General features: G+C 47.0%; 1 protein-coding gene across 1 annotated transcript in view; it reads right to left on the reverse strand.

Annotated features, from left to right (window-relative positions):
- Positions 1-12,549: 12,549 nt before the first annotated feature.
- Positions 12,550-18,682, reverse strand: part of SMAD7 (SMAD family member 7) — a 52,955-nt gene continuing 46,822 nt past the window's right edge. Inside the window, exon 4 of the mRNA XM_048503915.1 lies at positions 12,550-14,684. Within this exon, the coding sequence (XP_048359872.1) occupies positions 14,146-14,684 (539 nt within the window). The 3' untranslated portion in view covers positions 12,550-14,145. The remainder of the gene's footprint in view (positions 14,685-18,682) is intronic.

Raw genomic sequence — 18,682 nt, forward strand, 5'->3', positions numbered from 1 at the left:
CAAATAAGAACTCTTATCTGGTGAGCTGGATTTCTTTCCCCACTCCTGCACATGAAGCCTGCTGGGTGCCCTTGGGCCAGTCACAGTTCTCTCAGAACTCTCTCAGCCCCACCTACCTCACAAGGTGTCTGTTTTGAGGAAAGGAAGAGAAAGGAGTTTGTAAGCCGCCTTGAGACTCCTTACAGGACAGAAAGGCGGGGTATGAATCCAAATTCTTCTTATAACTAATTCTCAACAAGGTTCCATCTGTGGATACTTAAATCCAGAGACAGTAGCCATGATCAGGCAAGACACATTTTCTCACAAACCAGAGAAAAGCCCTGGTTTGCAGAAAAATTTGTAATCTAACATTTAAAAATAAATAGGAGTTAAAACTCCCTCAAAGTAATAGAAGTAGCATCCATAGTTTTAAGAAAGGAGGTATCAGTTTGGGTCGCTAGGCAACCACAACAGTATTGCCAGCATTCAAGCCCCAGTTTCAGTCAGGGGGAGGACCCTTTATTTTTGGGCCAGGGTTATTTTGGCCTCCCAGTCCAATCCTGCTCTCTAATCTCCTGCCCTCATAGGAGGCCTCATCAGGTCCAAGGCCAGCAGCTACCACCAAGCAATTTGCTACCATGCCATTTGAGCAACTCACCCAGGTGTGACAATGGCTATGGCCTGATGCCACAAAACTCACCTTGGCCCAACAGCTGTCTCTGTAGAACTTGGCCAGGCCCGGCAGTGGCCACCAGAAAACATAACTGAACCATTTGCTACTGCACCACTTTTGCAGTTTGGACAAGCTTTTCCAGGGAGAGCCTGACAGGGACAGGAAGAAATGCTAAGAGGCAGTGTTGTACAATGGTTAGAGCAGGGGGTCTGCAACCTGCGGCTCTCCAGAGGTTCATGGACTACAATTCCCATCAGCCCCTGCCAGCATGGCCAAAAGAGAGGAAAGATGGTGACAGTGCAGCTGGCGAGTGGAGAGTTGGCCAATTGGCCATGGTGGCAGGGGCTGATGGGAATTGTAGTCCATGAACACCTGGAAAGCTGCAGGTTGCAGACCCCTGGGTTAGAGTGTCAGACAACCATCCAGGAAACTCGGGTTCAAATCCCACTTTGCTGTGGAAACCTCTGAGCGACTTTAGGCCCGTCACCCACTTTCAGCCTAATCTACCTCCCCGGGTCGTTGCGAGGATAAAATGGAGGAGAGAAGAATGATATAATGTCCCCTGGGAGAAGTGTGGGGTATAAATGATGAAAATAAATAATGAATAATGCCAAAGACTTGGAAGCACATCAAAGAAAAATTTGCTGGGGAGCGGGAAGGAGAGAATGCAGGGCTGCCAGGAGGAGAGGAAGAGGAAATAGTGGGGGGTGGGGGGTATGGGGAAAATAAAAGGACCCTGCAAATCCTTGTGGGTTCTCTGCTTGCCACCTCTATAACATTGAAAGCTTTTTAATGTGCAAGGCAGAGATGTTGTTCGTGCAGAATGCGATGGGGGTTACTGGGTACAACTTTAGAAAACTTGTTGTTTACATATAGCACCAAACAAAAGTGAATTCACATTTGGCAATCGTTCTGGCTTGGATTTTGGTGGAAAATAGAACAAAACAGGCCCGACGTGAAAGGCAACCGAACAGAATCAAAAGAAAGCCACTGAAAATATCAAACAAAGCACCAACTGGTTTTGATGTCCAAAGCGCATTTACTGGGAGCGATGTATCGTGGGCGTGACTTGAAAGGGACTCGTTGGTGTGACTCAGAAATGTGGACAAAGGAATCCCTGCTTTCAAAGGGCAAAATTATGGCTTCAGAAGGGAACAGTCCTTTTGAAGTCAGCAGGTAAGCATTTAAGCACACACCTTGGGACTTCTGTGCAACAAATGCCAATAACAACATCTGCGATATCTACTGGGGCTGAAGGTAAGAAATTGCAGCCCGGGGCAAAGTTGGGAGGCATGCGACAGCTGATCCTTATGAAGTCTAGCCAGTCACACGCTTTCAGCCTTGCCTGCCTCACAGGGTTAATAAAAGGATGAAACGAAGGAGAAGGGAACAATGGAAGCCATTTTGGGAGAGAAAGACGATAAGCTCAGGGTGGCCTCTATGCTATTTAGTTTGGAGAGGAGACGTCTGAGGGGGGATATGATTGAAGTCTATAAAATTATGCACAGGGTAGAAAATGTTGACAGAGAGAAATTTTTCTCTCTTTCTCACAATACTAGAACCAGGGCGCATTCATTGAAAATGCTGGGGGGAAGAATTAGGACTGATAAAAGGAAACACTTCTTCACGCAACGTGTGATTGGTGTTTGGAATATGCTGCCACAGGAGGTGGTGATGGCCACTAACCTGGATAGCTTTAAAAGGGGCTTGGACAGATTTATGGAGGAGAAGTCGATCTATGGCTACCAATCTTGATCCTCCTTGATCTCAGATTGCAAATGCCTTAGCAGACCAGGTGCTCAGGAGCAGCAGCAGCAGCAGCAGGCCACTGCTTTCACCTCCTGCACGTGAGCTCCCAAAGGCACCTGGTGGGCCACTGCGAGTAGCAGAGTGTTGGACTAGATCAGGGGTAGGGAACCTGCGGCTCTCCAGATGTTCAGGAACTACAATTCCCACCAGCCTCTGTCAGCGTGGCCAATTGGCCATTCTGGTAGGGGCTGATGGGAATTGTAGTTCCTGAACATCTGGAGAGCCGCAGGTTCCCTACCCCTGGACTAGATGGACTCTGGTCTGATCCAGCAGGCTAATTCTTATGTTCTTATGTCTCTATAACCTACACAATCACATGGGGAAACATCTGCATAAAAATGAATTCACCTCTGAATTCCATTTTTAAAAAAGATGAAAGGCATGTGAATTGGCCTCTTGAATATCTCCTAGGAAAGACTCCCCTGTCAGTTTGGTGTAGTAGTTAAGAGCAGGTGGAGAACGGGGTTTGATCCCCCACTCCTCCACCTGTGTGGCAGGGGCTTATCTGGTGAACCAGATGTGTTTCCGTGCTCCTGCATTCCTGCTGGGTGACCTTGGGCTCTCTGAACTCTCTCAGCCCCACCTGCCTCGCAAGGTGTGTGTCGTGGAGAGGGGAAGGGAAAGGAGCTTGTCAGCCACCTTGTGTCTCCTTGTAGGAGAGAAAGGTGGGGTATAAATCCAAACTCCTCCTCCTCCTCCTCTCTATTTGCAGACAATGAATTAATATATTGTCGAAGGCTTTCACGGCCGGAATCACTGGGGTGCTGTGTGGTTTCCGGGCTGTATGGCCGGGTTCTAGCAGCATTCTCTCCTGACGTTTCGCCTGCATCTCTGAAGATGCCAGCCACAGATGCAGGTGAAACGTCAGGAGAGAATGCTGCTAGAACCCGGCCATACAGCCCGGAAACCACACAGCACCCCAATGAATTAACAGTTTTAGTCAACTGGAACAATACCATCCAATGCAACAGCAGCTGCTTCCAAAGATATGCAAAGTGAACAAAGTTTCCACTTTCTGTTGAGATAATGTTTCCCCCCGCTGCCCCCCCCCACACACCCCATCTTCCAAATTAAAATTATATTGTAAGGATTCTTTTCCCCCCTCCCCCAGTTGGTCCAGTATAATGGTCCTACAATGGTCCAGTATATTGCCCCAGCCTGTGCAAAAATCACCCTAGACTCTGTCCATTGATCAGTTCCAGACGTCAGACGTTTTTCGCATGTGATTTATCAGCCCAGAGTTGCACGGTTCGAACCTATTTTATTGCACTCGGCAATTACAGCTCCCAGAGAGTTACCTTTGGAGAGCCCCTAAGCTGTGCTATAATTTACGGAGTGGCGGTATATCATTAGAAGATTTAGTACTGATTACGCTGGAGTCTTGGTACAATGCGAGATTACTGTCGGCAGGAGGAAAAGATGGATATCAGATCTCCAAGCTTTTCGCTGAAAACAAATTTCGCAGAAGAGGCATTGCTGGCTAGTCTGGCAGATTGACGGCCACCTTGAATCTCTTGTTCACACAACCCTGGGATACAGGTCACGACAGATCGTAATTAAATTCAGGTGGCTTGCCCCACCTTGTTCCAAGAGTTAGGGCAGACTGCGGTTACATCATCTGGGCTTCACGACAACCCTGGAAGGGAGGCTGGATAAATAGAGACTCTCCCAAGGCTATGATCTGACTTCATGACTGAGGAAGGATTTGAGCTGGGATCTGGAATATAGAGATTTATCTCCTTTGTTAAAAGAGGAGTGCAAGATGTCTAGAGGAGATTCAAGCACACTAACCTAGAAAACTCTGGCCGTTTGTGCACTGTGGTCTGCTCTACAATAGGAGCACATTCCCTTCCGCTCAGATTCTCAATTGTGCACCCGTTTTCCCCATTCCCAAACTCACCGCGCTGCAGATGAGAGAATCCCACAGTTTCCAAAAGCAGGAAAAACGTGACTTTCCCCCTGCCTTCACAGGGAAAGCAAAGGAGACTGCAACCATTACTCCCTCTTCTCTCCTCCCTGCCTTCCCCTGCCCTAGTTCCACCATTTGCAAAGGTGGGATACCAATCCAAACTCCACCTCCTCCTCTTCTTCAGATTAGAGTTCAAGAAGATGAAGAAAAGTTTGGATTGATACCCCACCTTTCTCTCCTGTAAGGAGACTCAAGGTGGCCTACAAGCTCCTTTCCCTTCCTCTCCCCCCCAACAGACACTTTGTGAGGTAGGTGGGGCTGCCAGAATTTGGAGAGAACTGTGACTAGCCCAAGGTCACCCAGCAGGAATGCCGGAGTGGTGAAACACATCTGGTTCACCAGATAAGCCTCCACAACTCAAGTGGAGGAGCGGGGGAATCAAACCCAGTTCTCCAGATTAGAATCTACCTGCTCAAAGCTTGGGGCTGGCAATAGAACTAGGCACTGCTGGAGCAGCAGTGGCGTAGGAGGTTAAGAGCTCATGTATCTAATCTGGAGGAACCAGGTTTGATTCCCAGCTCTGCCGCCTGAGCTGTGGAGGCTTATCTGGGGAATTCAGATTAGACTTACACTCCCACACATGCCAGCTGGGTGACCTTGGGCTAGTCACAGCTCTTCTGAGTTCTCTCAGCCCCACCCACCTCACAGGGTGTTTGTTGTGAGGGGGGAAGGGCAAGGAGATTGTAAGCCCCTTTGAGTCTCCTGCAGGAGAGAAAGGGGGGATATAAATCCAAACTCCTCCTCCTCCTCCTCCTCCTCCTCTTCCTCTTCCTCTTCCTCTTCCTCTTCCTCTTCTTCTTCTTCTTCTTCTTCTTCTTCTTCTTCTTCTTCTTCTTCTTCTTCTACCTGCTGAGGACTTGCCATCCATGACCACGGGAGGGTCTCCCACTGTGCTCTCACTCCACAAGAGCCAACGGGAAGTGTTCAGGTATTTGGAGAGAGAACTAGGGGTAGCAAAGGAGAAAGAGAGCTGCAGTCTCTTGGGGTGGCCGTGGGCAGAATTAGGCCTCCAACAGACAGCTGCTCCATGTCTACATTCTTTGTCTTGGCTGTGTCACGTTTGACACAACGCGCCAAGGGGCTGCTGCTGCAGGGCGGAAAGCACATTGCAGAATTACATCATGTCAGGCATGTTTGACTGTTTGACGTGTCCACAAGGAGATGTACATTAGTGGTAGTTCTGTCTCTCTTTTTTTGTAACAATCTGGTTTCATCCTGAGGAGGGGGAAGAGAGTGTTGTTGTGGTTAGGGTGCTAATTTAAGTGCGGGGTAACTCAGAAGAGTTCGAATTGTCAAAGGCTTTCACGGCCGGAATCACTGGGGTGTTGTGTGGTTTCCAGGCTGTATAGCCGGGTTTCTGGGCTGTATGCATTTCCAAACTTCATCCTTAATCTCCAGTATCCTTCGGGGATGAGGCGGCCTATAAATTTGATAAATAGGTAGGTAGGTAGGTAGGTAGGTAGGTAGGTAGGTAGGTAGGTAGGTAGGTAGGTAGGTAGGTAGGTAGGTAGGTAGATAAGAATAGTCACCTCTAGTTAGTGTTTAGATGGGAAACCACAAAGGAAGTCCAGAATACCGACATAGAGAAGAAGAGTTTGGATTTATATCCCTCCTTTCTCTCCTGCAGGAGACTCAAAGGGGCTGACAATCTCCTTGCCCTTCCCCCCTCACAACAAACACCCTGTGAGGTAGGTGGGGCTGAGAGAGCTCCGAGAAGCTGTGACTAGCCCAAGGTCACCCAGCTGGCGTGTGTGGGAGTGCACAGGCTAATCTGAATTCCTCAGATAAGCCTCCACAGCTCAAGTGGCAGAGTGGGGAATCAAACCCGGGTCCTCCAGATTAGAATGCACCTGCTCTTAACCACTACACCCCTGCTGCTCCTGCTGAGGTAAGCAATAGTAAACTACCTCTGCTGGTCTCTTGCCTTGAAAACCACTCTGGGTCGCCATAAGTCAGCTGCAACTTGATCCCACTTCCCATTACCTGAACAAATTCATAAACTGTGTTTAGTCTCAAAGCATAAACTTGACGCTGGTGCTCTATCAAACTTACAAAAGAAGTGGCTAAGAGCAGCTGCACTCTGATCTGGAGAACCGGGCTGGATTCCCCTCTCTGCCACAAGCAGTGGGGCTCAATCTGTAGAACTAGGTTAGCTTGTGCGCTCCCACACACGCCAGCTGGGTGACCGTGGGCTAGTCACGGTTCTTCGGAGCTCTCTCAGCCCCCCCCCTACCTCACAGGGTGTTTGTTGTGAGGAGGGAAGGGAAAGGAGTTTGTAAGCCCCTTTGAGTCTCCTTACAGGAGAGAAAGGGGGGGATATAAACCCAACTCTTCCTCTTCCTCTTCTTCACCTGTTACCTTTAGATAATCATTATCTTCGGGTGCCAGGCCGAGGTCCTTCCGGGTCTCCTTTTAGGTGAGAGCAGCCTGAAGCCTGCTCGTGTTTACACTGGGGAGTGCAGACAACAGACACTTGTATTGTCTGCACAACCCGGTCGCCAGTCGGCCAAAGAAAAAGAAGAACTTGGCATTCAACCTCCTGTCTTTCGTAACCTTCCCCCCCCCCCCCGCCCGCCGTGGGGCCTTTGATGTTTTATTAATTGTGCCGATTTGCCAGGCAGGGAAGGGAAGCCATAGAGTCGCTCAACCGTCTTGCTACAAAAGAGCCATCGCTGTCCTGTGCCTTGAAAAGGTATGAGGGGATAACAGAACAGCTCATGTTCCACCAGCAGACAGGAAAACAAACAATGCAGACTGGTCTACTCGTGAGGTCGCAGAATCCGGAGATGGGAGAGAAGTAAGTAACTACTTCACCATGATGAAGGTAGGGGGATGTTCCTTTTGGAATACTTTCCCATGCGTAACCCCCCCCCCCTGCAGACGTGAGCAACAACCCCCCCCCCAAAATGGGTCAGTTCATGCAGTGATTTATAACACTTAAGAAACCTAGTTTACACAGATTTGAGTCCAGTATCACCTTCAGAACGAACAAGAATTTTGGGTATCTGATGAAGAGAGCCAGCGTGGTGGAGTGGTTAAGAGCAGGTGGATTCTAATCTGGAGAACCAGGTTTGACTCCCCACTCCTCCACCTGAAAGACAGAGACATGCCTTCAAATATCTAAACATGGCCATCATGTCACCTCTTAACCTTCTTTTCACCAAACTGAACATCCTCAGTTCCCCAAGTCTCTCCTCGTAGGGCACGGATTCCAGATCTTTTACAATTTTGGTTGCCCTCCTCTGGACCCATTCCATCTCGTCAATGTCCTTCTTGAATTGCAGTGCCCAGAACTGTACACAATATTCCAGGTGAGGTCTCTAGCTCAATAGAAGGCAACTCCATTTAGAGAGGGGCTATGGCTTTGCATGCAGAAGACCCCAACTTCGATCCCAGGCACCTAGGTTTGAAAGACTCAGGTAATGTGAAAAATAGAAATTCTACCTGGGGTCTTGGGGAGCGGCTGCCAGTCAGAGCAGACAATCTTGGAGGGAATCATAGAGTCATAGAGTTGGAAGAGACCCCAAGGGCCATCAAGTCCAACCCCCTGCAATGCAGGAACACACAATCAAAACACTCCCGATATATGTTCATCCAGCCTCTGTTTAAAAACCTCCAAAGAAGGAGACTCCACCACCACTCTCTGAAGCAGTGAATTCCACTGTCGAACAGCCCTGACGGTCAGGAAATTCTTCCTAATGTTTAGGTGGAATCTCTTTTCCTTCACCTTGAACCCATTACTCCGTGTCCTAGCCTCTGAGGCAGCAGAAAACAAGCTTGCTCCCGCTTCGACATGACATCCCTTCGAAATCCTATCCTTGGAAATCCTATCCTATCCTTTCTAGACTTCTGGTAGGAATCAGTACCAGACCTCTTTGTGTATTCTGCCAAGACCACCTAGGAAATGGTGAGGGCTAATCCCAGTTGGACTAATTTCTTCCTTGTTCACAAAATGCATGCCCCCCTCCTCCACGAGCAGACTAAAGCATAGAAACGATGTTACCAAGTCAGAGTTTTGACACCTTGATCTACAGCATGTGTGAATCGGGCCTCGGTTGAGAATATTCACAAGGTTTCAGTCTTCTCACTGGTTGTTCATATGCTAGCTCAGTGGTGGCAAACTTATGGCACGGGTGCCAGAGGTGGCACTTAGAGCCCTCCCTGTGGGCACGTGCAAACAGAGTCACCCCCACCCACCCCACACATCTAGGGTGGCCTGGGCCACTGGGCTTGATTATTAGCATTAAACCTAAGACCTAGTTTTGAGGAAGCAGTGTAGGTAACCCTGATAAGCGCTGTTAAACCCCACTGATTTTCATGTGAAGAACTAAAGCGCGATCCTTTACCTAGGAGCAAGCTCGGTTGCTGGCAATGGGGCTTGCTTCTTAGTAAACCCTCCTAGGGTCATGATTCACCCGTTGGAAGAGTTGCACGGTTGCTTCAAAGCAGAGCCACCGACTACCACCAAGCTTACACCCGAGTAACGCACGCCTCAGAGCCAACCATTTTTTTCTAAACTAAAGCCTCAGTATTCAGGTTAAATTGCCGTGTTGGCACTTCACGATAAACAAGTGGGGTTTGGGTTGCAATTTGGGCACCCGGTCTCGAAAAGGTTTGCCATCACTGTGATAGCTGAAAGCACGGCTTAGGGCAGTCTCTCTCTGGACTTTTCTGAAACAGCACCTCCCCTCAAACCTTCACGAGACCTTCCACGCACCCTCCTCCCAAACACGTCTGGAAATTTCTGCCCTGGGTCCTACACAACCTGCTTTTCTCGAAGGGAAAACTTCAAAGAAGTCCCCAACTTCAATTACATTTATGCCAAAGGTTCAGTCTCAAAGGTGTTGCTGGACTGGTTTTGCTCATCCCCCACCCATTTCTACTGCACGTGCTGCGCTTGTATATAAAAGGGAAGGGTTGGGGCAGAGGTAGAAATGGAAGTCAGTGCAAACTTGTAAAACCCAGAATACAAGCCATCTGACATAGCTGAAGTTATTTAACAAATACTTTGAACAAAATACAGTTGGAACGTTTCCAGAGTTAACAGCGCACTCTACAGGCGCTAGCCAATCAGTCCAGTGCCATTGGACTCATTGGCTAGAACTCTGGAAGGTGCAAATAAGTACAAGTTATGGAATACAACAAAACGAAGCCTGTCTTGAGAAGTTTTTATTCAGCCTCTCTGAAAACCGAGGGCCAGGCAGGATCTCACATATTCTGGGAGCATGTATATTATATTATGGTTTTAAATGTTTAATGATGTGTAGTTTTATTTGGTTGATTTTAGAAGAAGAAGAGTTTGGAGTTATACCCCACCTTTCTCTCCTGTAAGGAGACTCAAAGTGACTTGCAAACCCCTTTCCCTTCCTCTCCCCACAACAGACACCTTGTCAGGTAGGTGGGGCTGAGAGAGTTCAGGAGTGAACCGTGACTAGCCCAAGGTCACCCAGGAGGAATGCAGGAGTGCGAAAACACATCTGGTTCACCAGATAAGCCCCCGCCACTCAGGTGGAGGAGTGGGGAATCAAACCCAGTTCTCCTAGATTAAATCCACCTGCTCTTAACCACTACACCACGCTGGTTTTAAAATGCTATTTTTACTATGCATGTTTTGTTAAGCCTCCTTGGTAGTCTTTGTAAGAGCAGAAAGGCAGGATGTAAATATAAATTAAGTGAAATAAATAAATTATAGCTTTTGCTTTAAATCATTATGTTGCAGCTAACTTATGGCAATCCTGCCGGGTTTTCAAGGCAACAAGACGTTCAGCGGTGGTTTGCTTTTGTCTGCCTCTACATGGCAACCCTGGAATCCTTTGGCCATCTCCCATTCAGGTACTAACTGGGGATGATGCTACTTGGCTTCTGAAATCTAATGAGATCAGGCTAGCCAGGGCTACGTAGGTCAGGACATATTACAGCTTACGCCGCAGGAAATCTCTTAGGTCTTTTCAGGACACTCCTTTTTGCCTTGGCCAGAAGGCGCTCACCAGTTTCACGCACACATCTTTATAAGCCCCGCGGAGATGTTCCAAACTTGGCTAGACAGGGATCGAACATGGGACATTGCGCATGAAGAGCATACGTTCTACCCTTCCACTGTGCCACCCCTCTCCCGCCCCTGTTTATTTACTCATCATCTCACTTGCCTATCTGGATCGACCCTGAAGGTGGCTAACAATTTTAAAATGGCTTTCAAAGAAATGAACGACAGGTTTCGTGATCCCCCATACAACAGGGTAACAAGTACCCTGATGTTCTGTCCCCCGAGCAATCTATATCAGGCGCCTTGCGCTCAGCCAGAACGGAGTGTGAGCCCCACAGATGAATGAGTAACAGTTCAAAAACAGTTTAATAATATTGAAAGTTTAGGACTCTGATTCCTCCCGTGAAGTTGAACTAATAAAGAATACTTGGCGATGCTGGAAACAGTTGGAGATTGTTTGAAGAACTTGCAGACATCAGTTCTTCCTTAACTGCTTCTAAGAAAGTCTGAGCTGCTTGTGCCGCTTCTGAGATCTCCTGGTGTCCTCTATCTGGACTCTGGTTCCTTGCAATTCTGTTGAAACTTGCTTACTCAAAATACCAAGGATCTTTAACACCTTATATGTCTGAGATATTGCTGTCTCCAGCTTTCCCCAGACACCTGAAACTAAAACAAACTGAAAAGGAGACTGCTAACTAATGAGAGATACTATAGTGCTCTTTGCCTATAGAGGTCTTCTTAAAGGGACAGGGTCTAACTAAGGTTCCCTCCCACAGAATACTGTACAAAAACAACTAAGCCCATTCTAACTAAGGGTATAACTGAGGCTTAAATAAAGAAAATAGCGAGGGTGTCTAGGGGGCACAACACCTGAACTTCTCTTCTGATTTCCAATACTGCTGCAAGACTGCGAGTGGGGGAGGGATAGTTCGGACACCCCAATTCTTGGAGAGCTTAGCTTCTCCTCTAGCTGGTCTTTAGGACTGCGGTGATCAGCTTTGGATGTACGCATAAAAAGGCAAGATAAAAGGCTGCCCAGTAACGATACAAAACTGGGGGAGGGAGGGGACAGCCCAGCGTTCTCGCACCTTCCGTCCTCTAGCTTTCCAGGTGCATGGCTTCACCATTGCTGTTCCTCCTCAAGAGAGGCCTCATTTGAGTGGAACCTGGGGCTCAATCAACCAAATGGATGTTCTGCTCTGTCTGTAAACTTGAAATTGCAGGTTCGAGCATAGCCTCAATTTGCCTCGGGACATGCACGAAAAGGAGTGAAAGTTTACCCCCTTAAAAAAAAACCCTCTGATTTTGCATAGCATTTTGTTATTTTCTCCTTTAAAACGTCAGTAAAATGTAGAGAGTCGTGTTTTGAAGAGTGATGTGGAAGTCAGTGCTAACCTGCAAGACCCAGAATGCAAGCTGCCTGATACATCTGAAGTTATTTAACAAATAATTTTTAAGGGGATGTCACTCTTTCTTCCCTTGCATTGTGCCAAGGCAAATTGAGGCTATGCATTTTTATAGAGTGATCATCCTTACTTCAGGACTTTGCAGTGTGCAACCCCAAACAGGAAGAGTTAAGGATCTTGGGCTACAGTACTCTTGCCCGGCGCACTATTAGGTGATTGGTATGGTACAAATACTGGTACCCGGATGAGAGTACAAAATTGACCCTTATGTTACACCTCCTGGGTTATATTACTCTTGCAACTCTGCTTGAGCAACCGGTTTCTGCAACACAGGTATACCTGTAATTTTGAAATGCTGGTTCACCACTTTTAACACATATTCAACCTGGAAAAACAAGCTAAGGATGGTATTGGCTCAAATATATACGGATGGAATGTATTCCTTTACAAAAACGTTCAGTTGGATGATAACATCCATGAAAGGAGGGGGAAGAAATACACGCACCAAGTTGGTGTTTTTATCTTTTTTTTTTAATTTGGCATTTTGTTATTTGCATTTATATTAAAGCAAAGTGCATCTTTTTCTTATTTTTTCTTGTTTATACACATTGCACAATACATAAATAATGATGCTTATAAAACGTCTTTATATTTACAAGTAATAATATATTTATATATAACATAAAATACAATTTTTCTTTTAATAAATCTCAGGGGTTTTTTTTTTTTCCAGGAGTCTCTTTTTTGTTGCTGTTTTTATTTCCGAAAGCACTTCAATGCTAAAATTCCAATGAGAATGCTTCTCTTGTTCACTTAAACCTTTTATATTTAGAAAAATAGCTTATGTCAAGGTCTAAACATGCTCACTGAGCTAAGAACAGTGTAAAATCGTCATACTAAGTGTATGAATTCAAGAAGAGGGGAAAAATGAACTGACTGCAAAAACCTGGATGCAAACAGTACTATCGTAATAAACCTGAACGGGCCAGGCAAGTTTCAAGGAGATAAATACTGAAAATCCTTTTCGTCCTTTTGGGGGTTAAAAAAGAAAAGAAAAATAAGAAGTCTGCATCTTACAGCTTTCTCGGCAGCATGGGTGAGAACGATGCACCAAACACAGGCATACTTTCTCCCTCGGGCTTCCTTTCGTGCAAGACGGTTGTTTTTTTCTTCTACAGTGACACAGATTTTTAGTGCAGCACCACAAACGTGTGTAGCGGCCAGGGGAGGGTTGGAAATCAGGATTGATAACGATAACTGAAAAAGTCATTGACAAAAGGGGGTGATATTTTGTGGCATTGCTTCCCCAAGCTGTTCCGTGCCGGCTGACTGCGAGCGGCTCTCGCTGTCCCCAAAGGTTGGCTTCCTTCCCGCCAGCAAAGGAGCCGGCGCGTTTGCAAGGAACAAAACAGCTGGAATGGTTCATCATAAGGCAGATGATACAGCAAGGTAGCGTGGGGCGTAGTGGGACAAGGATGGCAAAACTCGGTAGGACTTTGACAGTAGTGGGCTTGTATGATTTAGCACCAAGCTGATGAGGAACCTGGTGTTAGCTCGTTCGTTTTGTTAGGAAAAAAAAAATCTTACAAATTCCTTGCAAGTGCTTACGGAGCTCCGCTGTCTGAGGAATCCTACAAACTCCTTGCAAACCTTCAGAGCTCCAAAACACTTACGGAGTTCCGTTGGCTGCAGCGGCTTCTTCGTTCCTTTTGGTGGAGAGAAAACAGATCTCAGCACACAATACCTTTTGTGCGCGAGATCTGCTCCCTCCGCAACGATGAATGGAGTGACCCAAGTGCACAAGAACGTTGTATCCAATGGAGCGCACACGTGCTCCTGTGTTTAGAAAAGATTTTTTTAAAAAAAACACCAGAAAATCCTTTGTATCCAAAAGCGGGAGCTATCCAAAAACCAAGTTTCATCCAATTACATCCACTGGGTTTGGACAATAAGTTAAAGGGCATACAAAACTATCGGTAACGACATATGTTCAAACAAATTCTCATCCAATCCCCCGCTCCCCAGGTGCCTTCGTCTCCCCTTCTGAGTTATTGGTCGTTCACACTTTTAATATTAAACGTTTTTTTAAAAAAACGTATCAAAATACTGAAGCCAGAGAGAGGGGGGGGGGGGAGAGGGAGAGGAGAGAGGAGAGAGAGAGAGAGAGAGAGAGAGAAACAAATCTTTCCATAAGCTATTTCTCAAAACAGAAACAAACGAACAAACAAAAGTTTGCATGAAAAAGCAAGCACTCGGGAGGAGATATTTTAGCAGCAAAGTAGTTTATAAAATGGCATTGCTGAGAGGCCGGTTCTAGAGTCTCGAGTCATCGGTTATTAAAAATAACTTCCAACCAGCACGGGCAACTGCTGATAAATTGTCTCGTATAGCACTGGCCCCAGCCTTTCACAAAACTGATCTGAACGGTGAATCCAGTCCACGGCTGCTGCATGAATTCGTGGTCGTTGGGCCGCTGCAAACTGTACGCCTTCTCGTAGTCGAACGCTTTGATGGAAAATCCTGGGAACACTTTATGAACCAGTAACGTCCTGGAGTCGGGGTTGTCCAGTGTGGCCGACTTGATGAAAATAGGGTAACTGCTGCGGTTATAAACCCAAACCCCGTCGACTTCCTTGGTCAGCTGGATGCCGTAGCCGATCTTGCTGCGGACTTTTTGAACCAGCTGGCTTTTGTTGTCCGAATTGAGCTGTCCAAGGCAGAAGCCGTTCCCCTGAGGTAGATCATAGAAGATATCCAGGGAGGGCTCTTGGACAGAATATAGCCGACCCACGCGTGTCTTTTCTTCCCAGTATGCCACCACGCACCAGTGTGACGGATCCCCGGGCTCTTGTAGAACTTGGGAATCTAGAGGAGAGAGGAAAACGGGACAGCTGTTAAGCTTGGTACAGTAATGTAGCATACTTAGAACTTCTATATGTGTGTGTAAATCAAGGCAAGGGACGAGCAGAGGCGTTTTGCCGTTGGTGTGCCTCTGTGTAGCAACCTGGACTTCCCCGGTGGTTACCCATCCAAGTACAAACCAGGGCCAATAATGCTTAGCTTCCAAGATGTGACTAGCATGAGCCATCCAAGTCAGAGCAGAACTTCTGAATACCACCCCACAATAAAACGTCCTAAATAGCAGTCCCTCATTATGGTCAATCCCCCCCATTAAGCTTAATGCTTATAGTTAAAATCAGCACACTAACGTCTGTTGTTAAATTAGAAATCATATCAATATCCATAAATATGTTTATTGCAATTCCTCTTAATATACTGTGTTGATTGCTTTTATAGTACTTTTTCTATCCTTCACAAATTAACAGCTATACTTGTTGACGATAAGCAACGAGCAGCGGCAAATACAACCAAATACACTTTATGTTATAGCCATTTAAGTATTCCATAATATATATTTAGTCCAGGGGTCTGCAACCTGCGGCTCTCCTTTTTCACTAGCAATTGGCCATGGCGGCAGGGGCTGATGGGAATTGTAGTCCATGAACATCTGGAGAGCTGCAGGTTGCAGACCCCTGATCTAGCCTCTGGAACATGACCTGGCCACTATTTTTGCTATTGTTGTAGCCCTTCTTTGCATTTGTGGTATTAGTTCCTCACTATGTGTCAGACCACTGGCTAGAGGATGGTTCCAAGCTTGAATAAGCAGGGTGATAGGATATAGGACAGATCCCAGAGAAGATGCCCTGCCTGATTCAGCTAACTACTCTTGACTGCATCCCGTCTCAACTGCAAACCTGAGCAAAGAATTCACATAGAGCTGGATGAAATCCACTGCAGTCCCTCTGCAAACAAGGAAATCCTGGTTTAGTAGTGGAGCTGGGGCTGATTTTCACTGTCCAAGTGACTATTTCCTCACCTTTACAACCTATTTGATATTCATGAATAGGGTCTAAGATAGGCCACTATTCAGGAATACTGTGGTCAACAAACTGGCAGGAAAACATACGACAGAGTCTGTTGCACCACCCGGGATAATTAGTTTCCGCCCTCACCTCCGAGCTGGTCTTTAAATCCTAGACGCAGCAATCCACATTAAGCCAAAAGTAAATCAATGGCAGATAACATAATACCAAAAAGTGCTGCTAAATCAGCCACAGATATCTTTTCTGATGTCAAATGCGGGTAACCAGGACTGACGGCTAGGTATCTTATAGACCAGGGGTAGGGAACCTGCGGTTCTCCAGATGTTCAGGAACTACAATTCCCATCAGCCCCTACCAGCATGGCCAATTGGCCATGCTGACAGAGGCTGATGGGAATTTCAGTTCCTGAACATCTGGAGAGCCGCAGGTTCCCTACCCCTGTTATAGACTAACCAGCTGCATACATAACTCCGTTCTTAACAGACAATCCCTAGTTTGTTTCATATAATAAATTCTCCCCACCGCCACCCTCACCATTACCAGAGAGAGAGAGAGTCATAAAACGAGAGTTAAATATTGTCGCTTGGTCCAGACAAGAGGGGATGGGCCAAATCGTCTGCTATAATTTACAGGCCTTATTTACGCCTATAGCCAGATCTCTGGTCATAAATGCTGAAGGATGCAGACGTCAGATGAGCTATAAATCTGATTGAACTGCAGCTAGACGGTGGTTTGTGGTAGCGGGGTGGAGACCGGAAGTCTTGCATTTGTTAGCAAAAAAATGCAGGGGGAAAGCGAAGGGGGAAACTTCTGCCCTCTCCTTCCCCACCAAAGCCTTATCAACTCTTGCCTTGCCTGCTAAACAAGGAGGGAAGGCAACTATCTTGAAGGGGGGGGGAGGGGGATGAAGAATCAACTTCAGATCCCCTTGGAAAAGCTGCAAGAAACTTGCATACCACATTAGCCCCTGGACGATCACTGAAGCATTCGACTCTGCAAGAAAAAAAGCTACGCAGTTCATCCGTGCAGTTCAACTCTTGCTAAAACTGGGCTATCTTTCCGGTTTCTCAGCAGCAGCGAGTATATAAAACACGTCTGCATTCCAAAACATCCTCTTAACACCTTTCAACCCGCCTGCGCCTTCATTCGCGTCTACTTAGAGCTCCGTTGAGGAGCGCGCCCAAAGAAAACATGGGACTCCGGCCCCGAGTGAGATCAACAAAAAATCCCCGTCCAGAGTAAATGTTTGGGACTGTGGCGTTCAGCTGCTCTCTCCTTCACAGCGTAATATAGCTTGAAGAAATTCTGAAAAGGCTAGAGCGAGGGCAGGCGATTGCAGCCGACAAGAAATAAACCCCCAAGATGGCTTCCACATGACCTGAATTCGGGGTTTCTTTTTGGGGGGGGGGGATGGTACTCACTGGTAGGAGAATACTGGCATCTTTTTGAGAGGGGTCCCTCCCAGACTTGAGGGTGAAATTGGTGGGAAGTGTAGCCTTCTATATCTATGGTGGCGAACCTATGGCACTCCAGATGTTCATGGACTACAATTCCCATCAGCCCCTGCCAGCATGGCCAATTGGTTTCATATAATAAATTCTCCCCACCGCCACCCTCACCATTACCACAGAGATTGGCCATGCTGGCAGGGGCTGATGGGAATTGTAGTCCATGAACGTCTGGAGTGCCATAGGTTCGCCACCACTGTATATGGATTTGGGCACCCTTTTAAAACAACCACAACAAAATTATATGAAAATCTGTGCTACCATAAGAGTGTCAGGAGTTCTTCCCTCTTCAGCATCCAAGCAACACAGAAAGGGGTCTTTTTTAGGAGGAAGGACCTTATGCGGCTTCTGGTGGAAGCGATGATAGAAAGCTGGCTAACTACGGTTTTTTGGTGGCAGTGGCGCTGGAGGGTGAAACGTGTATCTAATCTGGAGGAACGGGTTTGATTCCCAGCTCCCACCGCCCTGTTGGAGGCTTCTCTGGGGAATTCAGATTAGCCTGTACACTCCCACACACGCCAGCTGGGTGACCTTGGGCTAGTCACAGCTTCTCGGAGCTCTCTCAGCTCCGCCTACCTCACAGGGTGTTTGTTGTGAGGGGGGAAGGGCAAGGAGATTGTAAGCCCCTTTGAGTCTCCTGCAGGAGAGAAAGGGGGGATATAAATCCAAACTCTTCTCCTTCTTCTTCTTCTTCTTCTTCTTCTTCTTCTGGCCTCAACTACACTCACTGGCCTGCATTTTCTGGTCCTTTCTGCAAACCGTCTGGCAAAGCCAGGCCTACCCACACGCTTTTTGACCTGGCAGGACGCATTCTGCTTCAATTTAGCGTTACGCTTTTCGTTGGGTTTTTTTAAAAAAAGAAGAGGGGGAAAAAAGGAAAGAAAAAGGGAGGGGGAGGATCGTTTCATACAATTTCCACATTTCGATGCCAGCTAGGAAAATATTTCCTCAGTGGCTTGAGGCCGCCGCTTAAAAAAAAAAAAAAACCCAGCCAAATGCTTAGCAGTTAGAAAGTTAAAAGTTTACGGCCGCTCCCTTGGAGAAGAGAAAGGGGGGGGGCGGCGCTCTCCCCTCAAAGAGGGCTGTGCGGCCGACTTTGAGCGAGACCCCCAATTTCGTCTTTCAGCTCTGCCCCCCACCCCCTTCCAGCGCCTCACAATACTTTGTTTCATACAACTATCCCACTGAAACCCAGCACCGCAAGGGGGGAGCAGAGCGAGAGGAGGGGGGAGAGAGAAAAAGAGGTTGCCAAGGGTTGGAGGGAACTCGTGGATCGAATTACTTTTAACCTAACTTTCCAAAACTACTTCAACGTAGACTTTTTCAAGGGAGGGGTGCAGGATGCAAAGGGAAGACTTTCAAAGCAAAAAGGGGGGGAAAACGGCAAATGTTTCTTTAAGGACCGTTTCCTTGCTTTCAGAAAGAGGTGAGGAATGAGGCAGTGGTGGAGAACTGAAGGGATACAGATCGA

Source organism: Sphaerodactylus townsendi, linkage group LG07, assembly GCF_021028975.2.
Source record: "Sphaerodactylus townsendi isolate TG3544 linkage group LG07, MPM_Stown_v2.3, whole genome shotgun sequence".
Classification (NCBI taxonomy): domain Eukaryota; kingdom Metazoa; phylum Chordata; class Lepidosauria; order Squamata; family Sphaerodactylidae; genus Sphaerodactylus; species Sphaerodactylus townsendi.